The sequence below is a fragment of the Equus caballus genome, chromosome 13 (assembly GCF_041296265.1).
Source record: "Equus caballus isolate H_3958 breed thoroughbred chromosome 13, TB-T2T, whole genome shotgun sequence".
In the NCBI taxonomy this organism is placed as follows: domain Eukaryota; kingdom Metazoa; phylum Chordata; class Mammalia; order Perissodactyla; family Equidae; genus Equus; species Equus caballus.
In genome coordinates, this window is record NC_091696.1 from 41388700 (window position 1) to 41412023 (window position 23324).

General features: G+C 55.4%; 1 protein-coding gene across 8 annotated transcripts in view; it reads left to right on the plus strand.

Moving 5' to 3' along the window:
- The window catches only part of MYH11 (myosin heavy chain 11), a 118412-nt gene that overhangs the window by 93092 nt on the left and 1996 nt on the right, over positions 1-23324 (plus strand). For 2 of the 8 annotated variants that reach the window (XR_011424791.1, XR_011424790.1), the window contains 19 exons: positions 405-528; positions 868-1039; positions 2705-2917; positions 4147-4291; positions 7016-7222; positions 8698-8802; positions 8893-9045; positions 9270-9518; positions 11099-11311; positions 11643-11855; positions 12087-12248; positions 12557-12685; positions 12992-13080; positions 13516-13639; positions 14321-14529; positions 15423-15531; positions 15611-15783; positions 21531-21569; positions 22981-23038. Coding sequence is in view for 6 of the 8 variants with exons in the window: in XM_070232243.1 (XP_070088344.1) it covers positions 405-528; positions 868-1039; positions 2705-2917; positions 4147-4291; positions 7016-7222; positions 8698-8802; positions 8893-9045; positions 9270-9518; positions 11099-11311; positions 11643-11855; positions 12087-12248; positions 12557-12685; positions 12992-13080; positions 13516-13639; positions 14321-14529; positions 15423-15531; positions 15611-15783; positions 22981-23038 (2847 nt within the window). In the remaining 2 variants the exon portion in view is untranslated. The remainder of the gene's footprint in view (positions 1-404; positions 529-867; positions 1040-2704; positions 2918-4146; positions 4292-7015; positions 7223-8697; positions 8803-8892; positions 9046-9269; positions 9519-11098; positions 11312-11642; positions 11856-12086; positions 12249-12556; positions 12686-12991; positions 13081-13515; positions 13640-14320; positions 14530-15422; positions 15532-15610; positions 15784-21530; positions 21570-22980; positions 23039-23324) is intronic. The other 6 variants (XM_023616273.2, XM_023616272.2, XM_070232243.1 and 3 more) reach the window with 3 other exon arrangements.

Consider the following 23324-nt stretch of genomic DNA (forward strand, 5'->3'; position numbering starts at 1 on the left):
AGAGCACTAAGGGATGGAGGCCAGGCATTCAGGGAAGGCTTCCTGGAGGAAGTGGCATTTAAGTGGAAACCTGAAAAGTGAGGAGCAGTTAGAGGGAGAGGCGGTGAAGGAGCATCCCAGGAAGCTGGGCCTGTCTGTGCAAAAGCCCTGAGGCAGGGAAGAGCTGGGGTGTGGTAGGAAGGGGAAGAGGGCCTCATTGGCTGGAACACGAGGTGTGGCATGAGATGAGAAGCGGCCAATCTTTTGAAATTATTGTTGTCAAGGAACTTCTCTTTACCATTTAAAACTCTAGCTTGCATTTGGTTATAGTGTGAGTTTTCCTTTCAACTGTGTATCCAGAAATTACTAAAAAGGAAACAGATACAGGAGAAAGCTAATGATATTCCTTTTTCTTTCCCCAAAAGGAGCGGAAACTCCTCGAAGAGAGGATTAGTGACTTAACGACAAATCTTGCAGAAGAGGAAGAGAAAGCCAAGAACCTTACCAAGTTGAAAAACAAGCACGAATCTATGATTTCAGAACTGGAAGGTAAACCAGCCGCCCAGAGAGGTTTTGAGGGGAGATTTTAAAACTAGGAAAATCAGAGAGGAGATTTGAGAATGGCAGACTGTTTCAAGAGAGGCAATGACCCCGTCCAGGCTCCCCAGCCACCATTAGTCCGCAGTCACTTTAATAATGAAAGGCGCTTGTCATCAGGACTGACTTTCCGTCCATGAGACCGTGGTCCGGGCGGGACGATGCCCAGTGGGGGGTGTGCGCGCGTGTGCGTGAGTTTCCTCCACGTGAGAAGCCTGGGCAGAAAGGCTCACCCTCCAGGCGTCTTTCTGGTAGTTTCCACCTCCTGAGGGGCCCCTGGCTTTGTCGTAGTGCGGCTGAAGAAGGAGGAGAAAAGCCGGCAGGAGCTGGAGAAGCTGAAGAGGAAGCTGGATGGGGAGGCCAGCGATTTACACGAGCAGATCGCCGACCTGCAGGCACAGATTGCCGAGCTCAAGATGCAGCTGGCCAAGAAGGAGGAGGAGCTGCAGGCGGCCCTGAGCAGGTAGCGAGGTGACACGGGCATGTCCTGTGTGTTCCAGTGCCCCGTGGGCCCCTGCCGATCCACGAGGGCCCCAGTCTTCCTCCTCCTCCAGGCAGGCCTCCATCTCATGCAAGGTGGCCCAGGCCAGGCCTCCTGGTGCCTCTTGGTCCTGCTCGCACCTCCAGAACCCCACGGCTTTGACTTTCTTCTCTTCCTTCCAAACTCATCCCCTGTGTGACTCCCCTGCTCCCACGGTGTCTGCCCCTTGGATGCCCAGGCCTTTCTGTCGGCCCCCACTTCTGCATCTCCAGTTGCCCATGGAGTCCATTCCACTGGCACCTCAAACACCAATGTCTGAGGCTAGGACGACCCTCCTGTCCCCCGGCCCCCTCCTCCTGAGGTCCCTCTTTTTGTCAATGTGCCCACCCCTCTCCTCCTCACCGCCCCCCCCAGCATGTGGCAGCCCTCAGACTCTGCCCGTCCTTTGCAATGTGCCCCACGCCGTTCCTTCTGTTTTCGCTTTCCCAGCTCTTAGCTGGGCTCACTCTAACGGCATCACCCTGGGAAGATGGCAGCAGTGAGAATTACCGGCTGTTTACCTGCGCATTATGTGCTACTCTCTCTTCAAGCAGCACCTTTGCAGACACCTGCCCAGGTGTGCTGCTCTCACCTCCACTTCCCTGAGGAGGAGGCTGAGCCTGGGAGATGAAGGAACCTGGGACTGTCACCCAGCTCGGAAGAGGCAGCGCTGGGAGTCGAGCCCCAAAGTGTTCCCATTGATCCCCTGGCCAGCTCCTTCTCTTTTCTTGAGCTGCAAGACGGTGCTAGCGTGATCAACCCAAATCATCACTCTGGGGCGTGAACCTGCCCAAAAATCTTTGCTGCCTTGTGCGGGAAAAGCCGGCTTTCTCAGCCTGACGCTCCGGGCCCACCCACCCTCTGCAGTCTGACCTTGATGTCCCCGTTTCGCTTTCTGTCCTGCTGCTGCGCATTCGCAAGTGCAGGACGGTCGAAGCGCTCCGCTCCCGGTGCCCTGCAGAATCTTGCCTCTGTGCCTTCCCTCATGCTGTTCCCCTTCCGTCCTTCATGGGCAAAACCAGAGGCCAGCTCCACCACGCGTCAGGAGGGAGCTCCCTGCCACGAACCTCCTAATGCTCTCCAGCTACTCGGACAGCGCTGCTCCTGTCCCACCTTGACCCAGGGCCGCGGGGGGGCCTGGTTTTAATAGCCCCCCAGGCAGTCCCTGGCCAAGTGCTCAGCATGTAGCAGGCCCTCAGTCACCGTTTGAGCAAAGGGAAGGAAGAACTGACAAGTACGTGCCAGGCAGGGATAACTGTCCGACGTTCAGAAAGCATCTGTTCGGCGCCTGCTGAGAGCTAGGCCCCTGGCTAGTCTGGGGCTGGTGTGCGCAGTCACACACGCACGCGCACACACACACACACACACACTCTCACACTATGACCTGGGGTTTTCTACCAGACCTTGGAACTCATGTCCTACGTAAACCTCCAAACAGTCTAACGTAGCAAGAAGGGGTCCTCTGTGTCTTGGGGACATGGTGGGACCTGTTTTGAGGTCTATGGAACACGAGTGGTTGGTTCCAGAAAACAATTTTTGGCCACGTTGGGAGACAGCACGAGGCCAGGGGCCCCCGGGGTCTTAATTCTGGCCCCCTGTCCCTGGCAGGCTCGACGATGAAATCGCTCAGAAGAACAACGCCCTGAAGAAGATCCGGGAGCTGGAGGGGCACATCTCAGACCTCCAGGAGGACCTGGACTCAGAGCGGGCCGCGCGCAACAAGGCCGAGAAGCAGAAGCGGGACCTGGGGGAGGAGCTGGAGGCGCTGAAGACCGAGCTGGAGGACACGCTGGACAGCACGGCCACCCAGCAGGAGCTCAGGTGACAGGGGGGCCCGCTGCCGCCGGCCGCGCCCGCCGTCCCAGCGCACAGAGGGGTGGCTGCCGTGAAAGGGGCAGCCCAGTGCAAATCCTGGATCCCAGGGCTCCTCGGGCCCTCAGTGCCCTGTCCTGATTGCATTCTGCTCCAACAAACAGAAGCATGATTATTTTTAATCTTACTTTGCAGCACAATAGAACATACTCACTTGGCAAACAATTTGAAAACTATAGAAACGCAGAGAGCAAAAACATCCCCCTAGTCCCATCACAGTTAACATATTTGGGGATTTCCTTCCCGTCTTTTCATGTGTGTTTGTGTGTGTAGGTAAATCGTCAGGCTCCAGGTGTGTGTGTCTAAGTTTTCTGTTAAATTTTTAAGATAACATTTCTCAGATTTCTCTTCGATTTAAGATTCATCGCAGGCTAACAGACCACAACCACCAAGAAAATTTAAAAACCCACAAAAAAAAGCAGGTCCCCTGCCAGATAATGAATACTGACTTTAGTGAAGCTAGGTTGTTTATTCATTCAACAAACATCCAAATGTATTTTGAGTGGATCGTGCATCAGGCGCTGTGCTAACATTGAGATTTATTTCCCACACTTTGGGTTTTGTGCTCCATCACTTAGCTGTGCCTAGAAGCCAGCACAATATTCTGCTCCTTTCTCATGTGACCAAGGATACAGAAAACCCCAGTGCCGTATTTAAAAGCATGGGCTCAGAGTCAGACTCTCTGGGTTCGAATTCTGGCTCTCTCACACGGGGGCTGTGACAACATGGGCGAGCTGCTTACCCCTCTTAGCCTTAGTTTCCTCATCTGTAAAATGGAAATATACCCGCCTCTAAGGGTCGCTCTGAGGACTTTGTGAGACAGTCCATGTAAAGGACGTAGGTCAGGGCCTGGCATGGAGTAAGTGGTCCATAAAGAAGAGCTGGTATTAATATTTGAGGAACATTCTGCAATTCCTTTTGCAGGTCTTTCAATGATATTATTTTGTGCATTTGGTTGCTGGCCCTAATCGATGCTGGGCAGGTAGCATGCTCTTCATTTTACAGCTGAGGAAATGCCAGGTCCAGAGAGGTTAGGTGACTCCCCTGAGGTCACACAGCTAGGGTGGGATGGTGATGCAGGCGTCCGCTCTGGGGAGAGCTCTCGTTCCTTTGCACAGCACTGTCAGAGGTGAACCCGTCCCCACTCAACTGCCACCCGCTGTGTTCCTCCTGTCCAGGGCCAAGAGGGAGCAGGAGGTGACAGTGCTGAAGAAGGCCCTGGACGAGGAGACTCGGTCCCATGAGGCCCAGGTGCAGGAGATGCGTCAGAAGCACACGCAGGTGGTGGAGGAGCTCACGGAGCAGCTGGAGCAGTTCAAGCGGGTGAGTTGCGATGCTCTTTTGTGACAAGGCCTAAGAGAGCAATACGGCGACAGCCTCAAAAGCTACCTGTCAGGGCCTGTACTGAAGCGAATGACAAGGTCCTAAGAGTCTAGAGATGAACATGGCCGCCAGCATTGATTAAGCGCTCACTGCATACTATGTCAATCTTCACAACCAGCCTGTGCGATAGGTACTGGGAAGCCCATTGTACACTTGAAGAAACTGAGGCTGGGAGTGTCTAGAAGGGACGAGACTTCCCCAAGGTCACACAGCGAGTGACAGAGCCGTGAAGGGACCCCAGGGTGCCAGGCTGCAGATCCCCCCTCCAACCTCCCCAGGGCAGGGTCCACAATATACTGCCCCCCACAGATCAGCAAAGGTTTAGCAAAACTTCTGGGAGGACGGCTTAAAATCGAGAACATTCTCCTCCTAATCTACCTGCAGATTGGAGCCAGACTGTGGTTATTTGATGTCAGTGGCAAACGGCTCTCTCTGGCGTGGTCTGGGAACGCCTGGACCTGATGGTTCTTTCTCCCGTGCTGGGCTGTTTGGGGCGTAGGGGATCTGGGGCAGTTAAATAGCATCAATCTGAATGCTTCGTACTGGGGCCTTTCTCTCCCTTTGGAGAATTGCCTCCTGATTCGTTCCCAGGGATGAATTTTTTAGCTTCCCTGAGAGTCTGAATTGTGTCACCCTCGTGGCGACAGCTTCCCCAAACCCCCGCACCTTCTAGGTACCCCCCCCAAGCTCGTTAAATGGGTATAGCGTTACCTAGAAGCTGTTGGGGTTTGCGCGTGTGTCTCTCCCCAGTCAAGGGGAATGTTCTCCTGTGAGGCGGCTCGTTGAGCATCTTTCCGGGAAGCTGGTCCACCAGTGGTTCTATCAGGATCTGAGAAGTTCCTGTACATTTAAGTAATGTTAGCAGTCCCTTAGGTAGCACTGATTATGTGCCAGCCGCTGTTCCAACGTCTCACAAACGCCAGCTCATTTCATTTCACCCGTGACCTTTGTTAAAACACAGATCTCGAGGCCCCACGCTCTGAAAATCACAGTGCGTGGCTGCGCTCCGCGCCGCTCCAAATGAATACAAAGCTGCATGTTCATGTCCCCCTTGTCCCCTGTCCCCTGGGGTCTGGACACTAACCTTCGACATCTTGTCAATGCTTTACATATTCTGGACACGTAAGAGTTTGCTCATTGTAACTGCCACATACATTCCTCCTTTCGATTGTCTTCCCTTTGTCATGTTCACAAGTTTTTAAAATTTCGATATAATTTGAACCCGCTGGGCTGTTCCCACTTTCTGAAATAACTAACGCTCCAGACAGTAGGAAGGTGTTATGGGACCCTTTAACTTTGTGGTTGGAAGAGGGAGACCCCAAAAAGGGTGAGTGACCATCCTCAAGCCGGGTGGTCCTCAGAGGGGCGGGGGGCTGGAAGCCAGGCCCCGATCCACAGCCAGCCTGTTTGGCACCGTTTCCGCCCTGTGGGGGCAGGTGGGGGCCGGGAGGGCCTGCCCGCCAGCTCAGGTGCGCTGAAAGAGGACTGTGTGTATTTCACCTCTAGCGACTTTGGTTTCCACTTGAGACCCTGGTTCCATCAGCTTGTTGGGGAAAAGCTTTCACATCGTTTCTCGGCTCTCCTGACCCATGCGAAGTTTTGCCACAATTCTGGGACATGGTTTTAGCTGGGCTATGGTTTTAGGGGAGCCCAGATCCCCCGAGATCCCCCAGGGTCCTTGCTGATCAATTGCACTGTTACCCCCAGGAGGCACTCTGCCCGTCTGAGGTCCCAGCAGATCTTAGTCCTACCTGGGGGCAGGGGAATGGCTTCTGAGGCCACCTGGACGCTGCACAGCGCCTGCCCAGGGGCTGTGGGAAAGCTGAGTGTTGTTTCCTCTGCTCTGGGACCCACACACTTCTCTCTTGCTTCCTTCCTCCTGCCCACAGCCCCGGGAGAAGCCCCCTCCTGTCTCCTGGTTTTGCCCAAAACACTCTTTTTCTTAGGCAAACTCACGTGCCCAAAGGAGCTGGTTAGATAAAATGACTTTCTCTTAACTATCACAGAAATAGCAGTGTAGGTTTGATGATAAATGTAATACACAATAGGGAGTGGTGGGGACTGGGGCTAAGTGGCATATGGCTGCCCCATCTATAGGGCCACCTGCTACTTCCATCCAGCCAATTGTTGCCTTGGAGGAAGGCAAGACTCCTCTTTCCAGATCTTTAGTTTGTTTTTTTGAAAGTCGGAATTATTGAGACAGAGGCAGTAAAATTCACCAATTTCAAGTGTATGGCTCAGTGAATCTTGACAAATGTATGCATTTGCGTAACCACCTCCACAGTCATGATATACAATATTATTAGACTTTTTAGAAGAGAAGCTTGGAATCCAGAGTTTTCTGTGGCATTTCTTTATTAAAATGTTGGCAGCGAATTTTTCAGAAAGAACTGGCTGGGTCAAACAGGACATGAGGGCAGGTTGGAGGCGGCCCGTGGGATGCTGGCTGGCATCCTCTGAGCTTTGGGAAAACAGAATCCCAACAGTCTTCCCGGTGGTTCTGTGTCCCCCTCCGGAGGCGAGGTGCACAGCTCCCTGGACCCACCCGAGGCTGGGGAAGGGGAGGGGAAAGACTCGCGGCCGCCGAGGTCCCCATCTTAGAATGCTCCCCGGCCATGGCTGTGACGCCCTCCCCTCCCCCCCGCCCTCTGCTTCTTCGGCCAGGCCAAGGCGAATCTCGACAAGAACAAGCAGACGCTGGAGAAGGAGAACGCAGACCTGACCAGCGAGCTGCGGGTCCTGGGCCAGGCGAAGCAGGAGGTGGAGCACAAGAAGAAGAAGCTGGAGGTGCAGCTGCAGGAACTGCAATCCAAGTGCAGCGATGGCGAGCGCGCCCGCGCCGAGCTCAACGACAAGGTCCACAAGCTGCAGGTGAGGCGGCGCAGCCGCATCCCTGGGCGCCAAGGCCGCGAGGGACGAGCGCCTCCCAGCCGACTGGGGTGTCTCTTGCTGCAAAGCGAGTCAGCTTCCTCTGATTCCGTTCCTCGAGGAGAGGAGACGGTTGCCCCCCTCACTTGAATCTTCCCAAACCTTCAGCCGCTAGTTCAACATGTATTTATTGAGCACCTGCTGTATGCCAGGCACTCTGTTTAATCCTGAGCTATAACGGCAAGGAAGAGGACACTGTCCCCCACCCCAGAAGAACTCCAGCCTAGTGGATGGAAAGACATTAATAGTCACACAAACGACTGTAAAATGATGCCGGAACAGGGAGACACATATGCAATCGGTGTGAATAACAAGGGGGCCTGACCTGCAGGAGGAGGAGTCAGGAAAGGCTTCCCTAAGAAGGATGTACAGTCTGAGAGATAAGTGGGAGTCTGCCAGGCAGAGGGGACAGCAGGTGCAAAGGCCCTGTGGTGAGTGGGAAAACAGAAGAGATGACATAAGGCCGCTAGAGCTAGAGGGCCGAGGGGGAAAGGGAGACGTCATATAAAATGAGATGAGAGACATAGGTAGGTTGTGGTCAGATGACACAGGGCCTGGCCGAAGAAGTGATTTCCCTTTACTCTGAGTGATGGGAAGCCACTGGTGGGTTTCAAGCTGAAGAATGTGATGGCCTGTTTATCTTTGGGCTTACTTAGCTTTGGCTAGACATCTGGCCTTCCCATTCAGGGGATACAGCCAACGTTTGATAAATATTGAATGTGCTGATAACCTGGGACGAGGTTGGGGGGAGAAGAATGAATTTGTCCACATCCAGCTGAGTGCAGGGCTGTTGCCATGCTAAGACAGCCATGTCCTGGAGGAGTGGCGTCAAGATCATTTACATCCTCACTGGAAACGGGAAGAGCACGGATGCTGGGCTGGCATCTCCCGAAGGACCTGCCCAGAGACACCAGGGCCTGCAGCCAAGGCAGAGAGAGCGGTGGAGGGCTTTTTACCTGTAGCGTCTGCATCTTTGGTTTAGGCCATGAGGGTCAGGGAAAGGGCAGAGGGTAGGGGTGAGGAAGAGGGGTGGTGGGGACAGGACGCCTGGAAGTGGGGGTACCATCCGCATCCTCTTCTCCAACCGTAGTAGAGAGAGCATCTCTCGGTGTCTGGACTCTCAGACCTGCTCCATCTCTGCCAACCTCGGCAAGGACCCAGGATCCATTTAGTGGGATCAGGGCCCAGTCAGTGCCATTTGGGGTTCTAATAGGTTCTTAGAACCAGGAATCCCAACTTGTAGGCAATGCACTTTCCTTGGGGGCCACAGAGTTCCCATGATCAGGCCTCATAGCTCACGGGTCATTCTCAATCAGTGGATACCCCAAGGCCCGTCACGTGAGCAGGAGGGGCTCTTCTTACTTAATGAGGATCCTATTCTAGAGCTTCCCACTAACTACAGTCTCTCGCACCCTCAGAATGAAGTGGAGAGTGTCACAGGGATGCTCAACGAGGCGGAGGGGAAGGCCATCAAGCTGGCCAAGGACGTGGCGTCGCTCAGCTCCCAGCTCCAGGACACCCAGGTGAGCGTCCTGCCATGTCATCCGGAGGGCCCTGGGATACGACCTTCCTGGGGGGTGGGCCCCTGGGACTTCTGAGTGTCCTTCTTGTAGGAGCTGCTTCAAGAAGAAACCAGGCAGAAGCTCAATGTGTCCACCAAGCTGCGCCAGCTGGAGGATGAGAGGAACAGCCTGCAGGACCAGCTGGACGAGGAGATGGAGGCCAAGCAGAACCTGGAGCGCCACATCTCGACTCTGAACATCCAGGTGCAGCTGCCTGTCCCTGCTTTTCTGGGCCCGGAGTTCTCAGTGTAGACCGGGGCGCTGAGGTGCGGTCGCTGGAGAGTGTGGGCACCATCTTGCTTGGCTCGCAGGCTCCCCCTGCTGTTGAATTTCTTCAATGAGGAGAAGCGGGGGTCTTCGCTTCTCAGGGTTGTGGGGGCAGGGATGGACGGGAATCACTCAGCACCCCCCTCTCACTGCCATTTCAGCTCTCCGATTCGAAGAAGAAGCTGCAGGACTTTGCCAGCACCGTGGAATCTCTGGAAGAGGGCAAGAAGAAGTTCCAGAAGGAGATCGAAGGCCTCACCCAGCAGTACGAAGAGAAGGCAGCTGCTTACGACAAACTGGAAAAGACCAAGAACAGGCTTCAGCAGGAGCTGGACGACCTGGTGGTTGATTTGGACAACCAGCGGCAACTGGTGTCCAATCTGGAGAAGAAGCAGAGGAAGTTTGATCAGGTAGGGGCCGGAGGGTCCTCCAGTCTGGCTGGGGAGTTGGGTCTGTGAAGCATCCGGGGGGGCTGCCTGCCGGAGGTGTGTCGGCATCCTGTCGTCTGCTGGGCCGGAGGGGATGGAAGGCTCGCTTGCTTTGGGGTGACACGAAACACAAGGACTCCTGGGTCACAGTGAGGAGCATGGCAGGGCCTCGATGACTGGCTTTTCCAGGTGCCTCCACCACGGGCCCCGGCAGACCCAGTGAGGCCTTAGTTTCCAGCCCCGATAAGGAATGAGATGGGTTGATTGATTTTATTCACTCAACCAGTATTTGAGAGCCTCCTGAGTATTCCAAATAATTCAATGTTTCTACCCTTTAAATACCACTCTTCCCTAACATCTCATTACGAAGAATTTCAAGCACACGGCAGAGTTGAAAGCATCGTACGGTGAACACCTGAATACCCGCCACCTGGATGCGATCGTGAACATTTTACCATACTCGCTTTATCACATATTTATTTATAAGGATGAATCAGATCTGTCTTCATACCCTATCTTTGGGATGCATTTCAAAGCAGATTACAGACATTTGTACATTTCCCCCTCGATACTTCAGCGTTGCGTATCGAGAGTTTTTTAAATAAATTAGCTTCTTTTGAGGTGAAATTTACATACGATGAAATGCATGAATCTCAGGGGTGCATTCCCCGAGTTCCGATAAATGCATATATACTTCTGTGACCCAAGCCCCTAAATACCACCTTAGAATGTGTTACTCAGATTTAGTAAATAGGACTTGGTTTGCAGTTGACTCAGGGTTGTTCTAGAAATCAATTTGGGGATTGTCCGGGGAGGCCGGGCGGCTCAGTGCCCCTCCCCAGCTGGACTCAGTCCTGGGCTTCCATATGGCTGACTCTTCCCTTTCCTACAGCCAGCCCTTCCTGTGCTCTCAGCTGTCTTCATGGCTTCTAACCTGCTGGTCCATTATCTGGTTGAGAACCTGAGGTCACTTTTACGATTTTCCGGTCGCCCAGAGGGTCGGGTTTTGTGTTAACTGCTGTTTGGAGGCCCCTGTGACTTCCCTCTCCTTGCTGAACTCTGGAAGTCTGGTTTTTGGATGTTAAAACGTACAACATACTGCTTCTCTCTCTGAAAATGAGATTAACGTCAGCAAGTTCTTGGAGTCGCTTCTCCAGGCAGAGCGATGAGCGTGTGCAGATCCATCATCCACAAGCTCACCCGTTCCCGACTCTGGCTCACAGGGCACTTTGGAGATCTAGCTACCTGTGGCCTTGAAACAACAAAAGAACACTTGGCCTCTGGCAGGATCACACGTCACTCTGACCTCAGCGGCAGTATTTTCTAGCCACAATGGGCAGCGTTAGTGGTTTCAGAGCACAAATGCTGGCTCTGCCTGAGGTTGACCTAAAAGTTGGAAAGCAAGATTATTATAAACGATTTCCATAGATACCTAAGTTACTCACACCTGCATCTGGGCCAATTCAACAGGACACAAGGCTTCTTCCCCATATTTGCGATGAAACGCAGCGGAACCTGGGGTATGCCTGGAGGTCACCTCTGGGTCTTCTGTTCTGTTGTAGCTGTTGGCCGAGGAGAAAAGCATCTCTTCCAAGTATGCGGATGAGAGGGACAGAGCTGAGGCAGAAGCCAGGGAGAAGGAAACCAAGGCCTTGTCCCTGGCGCGGGCCCTCGAGGAGGCCTTGGAAGCCAAAGAGGAACTCGAGAGGACCAACAAAATGCTCAAAGCCGAGATGGAGGATCTGGTCAGCTCCAAGGATGACGTGGGCAAGAACGTAAGTCGCTCTTGATCGTCTTGGCTTGTTTGCATTTCATCAACCCATCCTCTCTGCTATTTATCAGTCCATGGGGGGCTGGCTCTGTGCCTCTTTCATGTTATGAGATTATCAGGAATTGAAGGCAGTCCCTGGGCTGGTGCAAGGATGGGGCCTGGGTGGGAACAGCAGTTGGGGCTGGGGCCTCAGTCAAGGGTCCCAAGAGGACGGCTCTGCTCTTAGCTCCCGCTCCTGTAGCCTGTGGGTGGCAACAGCCCTCTCTGACCTTAATGAGCTGCCCGTCGTTGGGGGCCGCCTGACCATATTGATGAAGTCAACCCTCACGTCAAAGGTCCACGAACTGGAGAAGTCCAAGCGGGCCCTGGAAACCCAAATGGAGGAGATGAAGACCCAGCTGGAGGAGCTGGAGGACGAGCTGCAGGCGACGGAAGATGCGAAGCTGCGGCTGGAGGTCAACATGCAGGCCCTCAAGGGCCAGTTCGAGCGCGATCTCCAGGCCCGGGATGAGCAGAATGAAGAGAAGAGGAGGCAGCTCCAGAGGCAGGTAATCCGTGTCGGGGGACGGGAGGGAGGGGCGGGGAGGGTGGCCTGTTGCCTTCCCTCCACCGCCGCTTCCTGGCCTCGTGGACACTGTTCTCACCTACACCTGGGGATGGAAGGCCCACCTGGCAGGTGTTGTACACACCTGGGAGCTCAGTGGATGCTGGCCGAGGTGGGGAAAGGACCTCAGAGGGGCAGCCCAGCCCAGCAGCACGCATCTCTCTTCCTCGCTCAGCTTCACGAGTACGAGACGGAACTGGAAGATGAGCGAAAGCAGCGGGCCCTGGCCGCCGCGGCCAAGAAGAAGCTGGAAGTGGACCTGAAAGATCTGGAGCTCCAGGCAGACTCGGCCATCAAGGGGAGGGAGGAAGCCATCAAGCAGCTTCGCAAACTGCAGGTGGGTGACGCCCTGAGTGCAGGGCACGGGCGGAGGGAGGGGACAGCTCCCCTTTAGCTTTTGGGGGCTGTTTGCTGCTCTGGGTAGGGTGCCGTCACCAGGCATTTGGCCAAAACCCTTAGATGACATCACCATTTCTAAGGCCAGCTCACCCCATCCAGCATGATGTCCCCAAACAGCCACCTGGCCACTGGAAGCTGAGGGGGCAACAGTGGAAAATCCTAGGGTTGGCGTGGAAAGATAATTTGGGTGGCAGAAATTGGGTGAATAAGGACATCTGAGCTCGTCCTTCCTCTTGACTCCTACAGGCTCAGATGAAGGACTTCCAGAGAGAGCTGGAAGATGCCCGTGCCTCTAGAGACGAGATCTTTGCCACAGCCAAGGAGAACGAGAAGAAAGCCAAGAGCTTAGAAGCAGACCTCATGCAGCTACAGGAGGTAAAGCTGCTGCTTTACCCTCAGATGGGGATGTTGCGGGAGCCACCCCGGGCCCCCAGGTGTGCGCATCCACACCTTTCTTTCCCTCGCCTGCCATTCCACATGGGTGGACCCCCCCAGGAAGGACAAGGAAAGACACGGTTCTCCTCTGACGTGTCGGCAGGGCCTCCCCTGAGCTCAGAGGAGGCACAGCCATTTCCAGGGGTGGCCACAAAGCCTGCTGGGGCCTGGTGACAGGAGCAGGTGGATTCTGAGCCCTTCCCTGCAGACAACAGGTTTCCTTCCTCCCCACCCACCACTGTCCAGGACCTGGCTGCGGCTGAGAGGGCGCGCAAACAGGCGGACCTGGAGAAGGAGGAACTGGCCGAGGAGCTGGCCAGCAGCGTGTCGGGAAGGTATGGAGCCACCTGGGGAGCAAGCGGGGTCCTGGACTCAGATGAGGCGGGGGAGGCAGCTCACAGGGCAGCCTCATTTTAAGGCTGACAATGATAGAATGTTCAAATGAGCTTGTGACAAGGGTTTTCACACCCTATTTGGAGGGGTGGCCAGTTTCCTTCATTCTGAATGAACAGCATGGTGGGGACAGGGAGTGTCTGGGGATGTCAGCAAGCTCATCCCAGGCCTGGTTTTGCTGACACCAATGGGGTATGAGTCCTGGCTCCCCACCTCCCAGCTGTGTGACTCTGGACAAGTCTCTAAGCCTCTCTGAGCCTCTGTTTCCTCAGTTATAAATGAGGGCGACCCTGAGGCATTGCTCCTTCAAGGAGAGGGAGTTTTCTAAGCCAGGGGAGGCTGGAGGCCCTGGACGAGGCTGTGTTCCTTGCCCTCAGGAATGCGCTTCAGGACGAGAAGCGGCGCCTGGAGGCGAGGATTGCACAGCTGGAGGAGGAGCTGGAGGAGGAGCAAGGCAACATGGAGGCCATGAGCGACCGCGTCCGGAAGGCCACACAGCAGGTGGGGGCCAGAGCGGGGCCAGGCTGCCGGGGCTGGGCCGTGCACCAGAGCAGCCCCTGCTCCAACCCACGGGGGAGCAGGCTCTGGTTCAGAAGCCCCACGCTGGTCCAGTGACATGCATCCCGGGCTCCTGTGGGCCAGGCCCGAGGGCAGGGGGCAGAGGAGAGCAGGGAGACGCAAGAGTGGGAGCCCAGCAGGGTCCCTCCTGTGTGTGCACTCCCTCTTCTGCTCATGCCAGCACCCTGCCTGCTGCCTCTCCTTTGGTGGCTGGTGCGTGTCTGGCTCCCTCCGGCAGATGAGTGGCCATCCCTGGAGTAAGGGCCTTGTGGTCTCCTTGTTGCTCTTTCAAGCCCTGGCCTTACAGTAGTGAGCCCTCGGTGACATTACTGAGTGCTAGCTCCATGACGGGCACTGAGGACCCAGCGTTTGACCTAGAGCCACAGACCAGGAGCCGAGAGGACAGGGAGGCTGGGTGGCACTGGAACGCTGCCTGGAGAATGAGCTGGGCCTTCAAGGATGACCAGGGAGGAGCTGGTGGCTGGATGAGAGGGAGGATGGCTCCTGGTCGCTCCAGCTCCAGGGACCTGTGCAGAGGCCCAAGAAGGCTGGAGACGCTGGGAGGGTGCCCCACCCCGGGCCTCCATGCCCTCCGCCTCACCACCTTCACCACCTCCTCCCCAGGCCGAGCAGCTCAACAACGAGCTGGCCACGGAGCGCAGCACAGCCCAGAAGAACGAGAGCGCGCGGCAGCAGCTCGAGCGCCAGAACAAGGAGCTGCGGAGCAAGCTGCAGGAGATGGAGGGGGCCGTCAAGTCCAAGTTCAAGTCCACCATTGCGGCGCTGGAGGCCAAGATCGCCCAGCTGGAGGAGCAGGTGGAACAGGAGGCCAGGTACGCTGGGACGAGGGTGCCAACGACAGCCTGCTTGCCAGTGAGTGGCGGGGGATGCGGGGGGCCAGGGAGCCTCTCCGGGCATCAGTTCTGGCTGTGAAATACGCTCAGTGGTGGTACCTGCGCTGCAGGTGTGTTGCGAGAACTGAGTGAGAACACAGGGAAGCCCCCCGAAATGTCAGCTGTAGTACGGGGCCTGACTCCTCGGTGACAGGAGCCAGCCTTCCCGGGAGCACACGTGGCTTCTCCTAACCTACATTTGCACAAATCCCAAATCAATAACCCATCGGCACCGAAATATGGGCAGGCTTCTCATTTTAACGAGGGGTCGACAGAGCTGTAAGTTCACGGCACATATGTGAGCATCAGATCGCAAGGATTCTGACCCATTCGTTGTTTTATTTCTCTGGTCGTGGCTTTATTGATAACACACATACCATACAATTCACCCATTGCAAGTGTGCAGTTCAAGCATACATTCACAGAGGGGTACCCCCTCAACGCAGTCAATGGTTCCACATTTCCATCACCTCAATAGAACCCCGTACCCTTGGCCCACACCCTCTATTTCCCCCTATCCCCAGCCCTAAGCAACCACTGACCTACTTTCTGTCTCTTGCCGGTTCTGGACATCTCATATAAATGGAAGCAGGCAACACGTGGCTTTTTGTGCCTGCTTCTTTCACTGAGCATGATGTTTTCGAGGCTCACCCCTGTTGGAACAGGTCTCAGTCCCTCGTTCCTTTTCATGGCTGCATACTATTCCACCACCTGCCTGGCTCCTGGGATGAGCCCTGACTGGGGGCTCAGGAAGTGCCCACAGTGGGTGCGATGCTGGTCTGGTTTACACACCAACCACAAAGCAAGCCCTCTCCACTCCCCCACGTGCACAGAGAGAAACAGGCGGCCGCCAAGTCGCTGAAGCAGAAGGACAAGAAGCTGAAGGAGGTGCTGCTGCAGGTGGAGGATGAGCGCAAGATGGCGGAGCAGTACAAGGAGCAGGTAACCACCGGCGCCCCAGGCCTCGCCCAACCCGCAGCCCCACCCGGGGCCCCCTGACCCTCGGGCCTCTCCCTGACAGGCAGAGAAAGGGAACGCGAGGGTCAAGCAACTCAAGAGGCAGCTGGAGGAGGCGGAGGAAGAGTCCCAGCGCATCAACGCCAACCGCAGGAAGCTGCAGCGGGAGCTGGATGAAGCCACGGAGAGCAACGAGGCCATGGGCCGTGAGGTGACTGCGCTCAAGAGCAAGCTCAGGTGAGGCGGCCCGGGCCCGGGGGGCGGTCCCCTCTCATGGGCTGGGGTGCTCACGTCAGCCTGCAATGCTCCCAGGGAGTCAATGCATCATCGCAAAAGGCTCGCTGTCCCCAAAGCCCTCCCTCTGTGCAAGGTTTCTTCCTGCTCATCATCATTTACGCGGCACCACTGTGCGCCAGGCACGTGAGACCAGGGCCCACCTCCAAGGAGCGTTCCTTCTGTTTTCTTAACAACTGTCTCCCTTCCCATCCTCCTGGTGAGGACAAGGAGGAAGAGGCAATAGCCCCCTCTCCTGAGACCTTTCCTTGATTGCATCATCAACAACTGCAAAATCCCCTCTGTCCTTGACCTCTTTCCCGGAGTTTCTCTCCACCTTCTTTCTCTAACTCAGGGTTTCTCGGTGCTGTTGCCGTTTGGAGCTGGATGGTTCTTTATCACAGGGGCTGTTCTGGACACTGTGGGATGGTGGGGGGCATCCCTGGCCTCTCCCCACTACGTGCACTGGCACTCCCCCATGCTGGGACAACCAAAACCGTCTCCAGACGTGGGCAGGTGACCCCTGGGGGTGCAGTCACCCCAGATGGAGAACCTCCACCCTAGCTGGACCAGGGCTGTTTCCTCTCCCATGTCCCCGTCCCTCTGGGCCTGAAGGTAGCCAGGTGACCCCCTGCTCCTCGGGATTCCTTCCCACACCGCGCCCCACTGGGTTCCCTGCAGGTTTGAGCTCTGAGCTTCCCGTCACATTCACCCTCAACCCTCCAGGAGGGTGATCCAGCCTGTCATGTCCTTGACCTCCTCTCCTCCATGGTCCTGCCACTTCAGGGGCATTAGCAGAAACTCTGAGCCCTAACTGGGCCGTCATCCGCCCACCACCACCTGCCTCTAGCTCCCTTCCTGTGTCTCCTCTGGGGTCTTCAACTCAGCGGGGTGCTCATCCTCCCGCAGCCCCACCGACTCCTTACCGCGCGTCAAGCCCGTGCCCCGTTGCAGTCAGCCTTCCACACGTCCTTGACACCCTGGGCCCCCCTTGCTGTGTTGTACTCACTTGGTTAAAACACAACCCAAATTAAGCGCACTGGGCTCCTTCTGCTGCTCAAAGTGGTGTGAGCAAAGCAGACAGCCGTGGGGCCGCTTCTGGCTGGAATTCTCCATCCTGATGCCGAGCGGAGCTCACTCGGTGCTGCCTGGACCCCAGACTCCCCCCTTCCTCTCTCTCTCCCACTCTGAGATATCTGCTTTCTCCTCTCTCCCCAAACTTACCACCCCCGCCCATCCTCACTCTCAGCTGATGACCTTACTTCCTGTTTAATGAAAAATGGAAACTTTCATGACACGTAAACAAGCTCCCACTTCCGCATTGACCCACCTCCCTACATCTGTGCTCATTCCTTCTACTCTTGCCCCCATTTCTGTGCTGAACTGTCCAGCACCAACTAAGGCCCACCCCTTGGTGAGACCTCTCCTGTTTACTCCAGAAATTCTTGCCTTTCTCCTTTGCAATGTTTTTCCTCTCACTGAGTCATTCCATCAGCGGAAAGACCTCTTAGCCCCACTTCCCGGCTACCCTATACCGCAAACGCTAATCCAGCATCAGTCCTCGGGCCTCACCTGACTCAGCAGCAGCACGTGCTTCAGGCCGTCACTCCTCCTGGATGGACTTTCTTCACGGGGCTTCCACACGCCAGCCTCACCTGCCTTCCTCCCTAGCTGTCTGGCTTCTTTCTTCATCTCCTCTGCTGGTACCTCATCATAAAGCCTACTTGCCATTGGCCTGCCCCAGGGCGCCATCCTGGTTCTCCCCTCATCTCCATCTCTGCTCACTCCCATCCCAGGACGCCACCCTTGTTCTCTCCTCATCTCCATCTCTGCTCACTCCAACCCTGGGGCGCCATCCTGGTTCTCCCCTCATCTCCATCTCTGCTCACTCCCGTCCCAGGACGCCACCCTTGTTCTCTCCTCATCTCCATCTCTGCTCATTCCTGCCCCAGGGCGTCATCTTGGTTCTCTGTCTCCATCTCTGCTCACTCCCATCCCAGGACGCCACCCTTGTTCTCTCCTCATCTCCATCTCTGCTCACTCCCATCCCAGGACGCCACCCTTGTTCTCTCCTCATCTCCATCTCTGCTCACTCCTGCCCCAGGGCGTCATCTTGGTTCTCTGTCTCCATCTCTGCTCACTCCCATCCCAGGACGCCACCCTTGTTCTCTCCTCATCTCCATCTCTGCTCTCTCCCACCCCAGGGTGCCATCTTGGTTCTCTGTCTCCATCTCTGCTCACTCCCGTCCCAGGGCGCCATCTTGGTTCTCTCCTCATCTCCATCTCTGCTCTCTCCCACCCCAGGGTGCCATCTTGGTTCTCTGTCTCCATCTCTGCTCACTCCCGTCCCAGGGCGCCATCCTAGTTCTCTCCTCATCTCCATCTCTGCTCACTCCCACCCCAGGGCGCCATCCTGGTTCTCTCCTCATCTCCATCTCTGCTCTCTCCAACCCTGGGGCACCATCCTGGTTCTCTCATCTCCATCTCTGCTCACTCCCGTCCCAGGGCGCCATCCTGGTTCTCTCCTCATCTCCACCTCTGCTCACTCCCGTCCCAGGGCGCCATCCTAGTTCTCTCCTCATCTCCATCTCTGCTCACTCCCGTCCCAGGGCGCCATCCTAGTTCTCTCCTCATCTCCATCTCTGCTCACTCCCGTCCCAGGGCGCCATCCTGGTTCTCTCCTCATCTCCATCTCTGCTCACTCCCGTCCCAGGGCGCCATCCTGGTTCTCTCCTCATCTCCATCTCTGCTCACTCCCGTCCCAGGGCGCCATCCTGGTTCTCTCCTCATCTCCACCTCTGCTCACTCCCGTCCCAGGGCGCCATCCTAGTTCTCTCCTCATCTCCATCTCTGCTCACTCCCGTCCCAGGGCGCCATCCTGGTTCTCTCCTCATCTCCATCTCTGCTCTCTCCAACCCTGGGGCACCATCCTGGTTCTCTCATCTCCATCTCTGCTCACTCCCATCCCAGGGTGCCATCCTGGTTCTCCCCTCATCTCCATCTCTGCTCTCTCCCACCCCAGGGTGCCATCCTGGTTCTCTGTCTCCATCTCTGCTCACTCCCACCCCAGAGCACCATCTTGGTTCTCCCCTCATCTCCATCTCTGCTCACTCCCATCCCAGGGCGCCATCCTGGTTCTCTTCTCATCTCTACCTCTGCTCACTCTCTAGGTGATCTCAACCAGCCTGTGGCTTTAGAATTCCACCCATAGCTAGTGGCTTCCTAGTTTCTATCTCCAGCCCAGACGTCATCTGGGAACCCCAGACTTGCTTGGCATTCCCACTGGATGCCTAACAGGCAGCTCATACCTAACGTGCCCCAACCTGAGCCCTGGTTGAACCCCAGCACCCCCATACCACAGTCTTCTCCAACTCACCAACTGGAATGATAAAGCTGCTGTTAACCCAGGCCACAAACCTTGTGGCCATTCTTTTTCTCTCTCCCTTTTCCTACATCCAATCTTTTGGAAAATCTGGTCAACTTACCCTTCAAAATACTGTACATCCAGAATCCAACCACTTCTTGCCACGCTGGTCCAAGCTACCCTCGCCTCCCATCTCAATAAGCTTCACAGCCTCCTCCTGGGCCTCCCTGCTTCCATGCTGGCCCCTTACAGTCTGTTCTCAACACAGCAGCTAGAGGGATCCTGTTTAAATGAAGTCAGATCGCGCACGTCCCTCCTTTGCCTGGAGCCGTCCAATGGCTTCTACCGCACTCAGAGCCAAAGCAATGCCTTTACACTGGTCGGTTCCACTAGGCCCTCCAGGATCTCTGTCCACCGCCTCCTAAATTACCCCTCAACATCTTCACACCCTGCCTCAGGGCCTTTGTACGAGCTGTTCCCTCTGCCTGGTACGCTCTTCCCCCAGCTCTCTGCTGGCTCCCTCCTTCCCTTCTTTCAGGCGTTTACTCACCCATGTTACCTTGTCTAAAATTTCCAACCTCACTCTCTACAGCTCTCCTCTCTCTTCCCCACCAGTCACCACGTAACCTGTTATTTATTTTACTTATCTCATCCATCGTCTGTCTTCACTCTCGGCCTGCAAGCCCAGGAGCACAGAGGATTTTTCTGTTTCTTCATCCCCAGTGTCTGGGAGAGTGCTGGGCACTGAGTACATCTTTAGCCATCGAGTTAGAGATGCTGTTTCTCCAGCCTCAGTCCTTCTCAAACCACCTTAGCCATCTGGCCTTGGCCTCTTACTAGCTGTACTATGGCTGGCTTGATATTTTCTTTGGAATTAACTGTTCTAATCATACATGTCTATTTGCAAATAAAACTCAGCACCCCTGTATTGTTAAGCCAGGATCAGTTGCATCAGCAGGTCACAGGGAAATTAAATACAGTGAAAGCAAAACCACAGGGAGTTCTGCCTGTGGTGGCCCCAAATTGATGACCAGGACCTGAAGGCCTGCTTCTCAAGTTAAAAAGGGGGTGACAAAAGACATTAGGACCAAACAGACTTTCTCTGCCATGTTTAAAGAGGGGTGAAAGGGAATACCATTTTTCCTGTGCAATTCAGCTCTCCAGCGGCATGCCCAGGAAGCCGCTGAAATCACCTGGCACGTCGGCTCCAGACTTTGAGAACCACTGCAGGAGACAAGGGGACGCTCAGACCCCACTCAGAAGGGGGACGAGAGCGGCTGGTTCAGGGTCCAGGGATGCAGGGAGGAGCCCCCAGCCCCTGCAAGGTGAAGGGCTTGTGGGTCCCCACTGACGGACTGGAAACCAGACCTAACCTCCCAGCTCCAGCAGGTGCTTGGCAGTAACCCCCAGGGTTGGCTGTCAGCGGAGGAGAGCTGTTCTCCCCACGAAGACCCCCAGAATACACTCTGCTGATGACGGGACACTGAGCGCTGGGGCAGCCCGTCAGCCACTTCAGCCCTCTCACTGTCCGGCTCCCTTTTCTCGGGACTGATGATCTTTTAGCACACGCAGAATATCCCGCGTGGGCTCTGCCCTGGACAGCTGACCGTTCTCTTAGGCCAACAGGCCTGTGTCACACAAACCATTTTTCCAGTCCCAATGTGAACAGACACATAACACAGGCTGATGACAGGTCATACCTTTTGCCACCTTCTCTGAGCCTTCTAGATGTGCAAAACCCTTAAATCGAGCACGAGAGCTCTGAGCGAGGCTGGCAAGCCTAGCCAGCAACTCAGGGAACAAGGACTTACAAAGCAAGTGTCATCCAGGTTGTAGCCAGATAAATCTTGACCCAAACCCTCAGGAAAGCCTGACCGATAATACCGACCATTTGCCACGCCACCGTCATCTCCGACACGAGCCACCGAAGGTGACCACCGCTACCTTCTTGCTAAAAGACAAGGAAGACCCAGTAATAATCATAAAAGTGAGACGCTGCTGCGGGTGCCTTGCCCGGCTCTTTTCAGGGTCTGTTCCCACATGGATCTTTGAACTAGCTTACCCAAACGCCATCACGTCCCTGAACAGGTATGCAGAATGGGGAGAAAGCCAGCTGCGTTCTTAAAAGCAGCTCGGAAGGAGAGATATCTGCTTTTTAATAGAAAGAAGGGCTTGTCCTTTGGCGTGCCAGCCTCCCCAAGAGGTCTTGTCTTCAGGGCCTTTGCTGTAAGGTTGAATTAAAAGTGCCTTTAATGACTGAATTGAAGCAAATGTCTTTATGATTGAAAATGCGCTGAAGTGGGCTGCCAACGGTAACCACCAGGGACTCTCTCTCTCTCTGTTTCAGAGGCCCCCTCCCCCAGGAAACTCCGCAATGACTCACCAGGTATCATGCCTCAGCTTCGTGCCTCATGTGTGTCGCACTCGGTTTCCATTTCCTTTCTGCCCATTGTGCCCTCCCGTGCCCTCCTTTTTTTTTTTGACCTTTGCAAATTTCCGTGAGATTCCTGCAAAATCGGAAGGCTTGGTATCTTGGTCCAAAACTGTCTTTCATCAAAACCTCGATCAACACAAGAAGACCTCATCTCTTGACCCATTTTCCTTCCCTACTTCCGCTTTGGCATATGACATGGCACCCAATGTGTCCTTGTCCCCCGAGTACTGGCGAGCGTTTAGAGGCTGTGTGTGTGTCGCTTGGGTTGTTCCGACCTGCGTAAGAGGGCCTCTCTGACACTGTCAGGACACGTGGCTGTGCTGGCCTCTCATGTCTCGTTACAATACCCCACTGAGCGGGTATGACAGCTCCACAATCTGGGTACAGTCCTGGAGAATGGCTTCCATCTGGCTGGTCTGGGTCACAAATCAGAATTAACAGAGCACAGGTCCGCGGTAACCGCGTTCCAGCTACTTGTCCCCCCACCATTGGGCTTTCACGAACTTGTCTGCGAAGGAAATGAGCTCTCACCACCGCGTCTTACAGGGGGCAGGGCTGCTGGAAGCTTCAGCAGGGCCCACCTGCTCACTGCACGTTCAGCGCACGAGGGCAGACGGTGGCCACCGCGGAGCCCAGCGCGGGCCTGGCAGAGCCTCTCCCAGAGGCATCACGGGCACGTGTTCACGGTCTGGGGAATGGACGCCCAAGACGTGAGGAAGCCCCTGGGGCCCTTTGCAAGCCAGTTAAGGGGGCTCAACTTCTCTGGGGCTTTAAAAACTTTTTCCTACGTCAAGTTAGACAATTGGGGCCTGGTTTGCCTTTCATCTTTCTTGAGAGGCCAAGCCAGCCCTGGCGCGTCCATCTTCTCTTTTGGAGAATCTCCGCTTTGCTCTCGCTACCCAAATACTTAAAGCTGGATGAGGTCTTCAGTGTCAGTGTCATGGGGGGCAGAGAAGCCTCTAGGACACACAGCTTTCCGGCGGGTCTCCTGCCAGCTATTGGGATCCGAGAACAAGCTGGATAGGGTTGCTGGAGTGTGGGACCCATGAGTTAATGGGAAACCGAGTCCTATACTCTAGCACTGATTCCTGGTGTGTCAGTAGTGCCTTCGATACATTCTCCACGAACAGAATCCAAATTCTCCGGGATCAGACCCTTTAAGATAATCTTTAGAAGGGTCCCTTCCTTCCAGTAACAGATACAGCCAGTGTCAGCCTTTGCTTAGGATTTGAAACCAGCTCCCTCAAGAAAGGCACTTGAACAGGTTTGCAAGACTGGTGCCCGAGCGGGGGGCTTACGGTGACCCAGGGCACGGGTCACCTCTTAGACCAGGGGATCACATTCATCCGTTAACCTCTTCTAGCAAGCAAATGCAGACTCCTCCCAGAGGCAGAGAGAGCGCCCGCAGCCGGGAAGCACAGGTGAGCGCTGGTCGCCAGCCCCCGGCTCTAACACCTAACACCGGGCTGAGAACCTGGAGGTCGACAAGGGGAAGGAGCGAGATGTGTGGGCTGTTGCTGCCGCCCCTCTCTCCGCCCTGGACTCTCAGACCCTTCTCTCTGAGCCCGGGTTCTTGGAAAACACGGTGCTAAAGAAGGAAGGGATTTCCAAAGGGCACTTCTAGAGAGAGTTAGGGCAAGTTAGATCTAAGGGAGCAGAAGCCTAGAAGCTGCCTGCTGACGCGAGGGACGCTGACCTGAGTCTTTA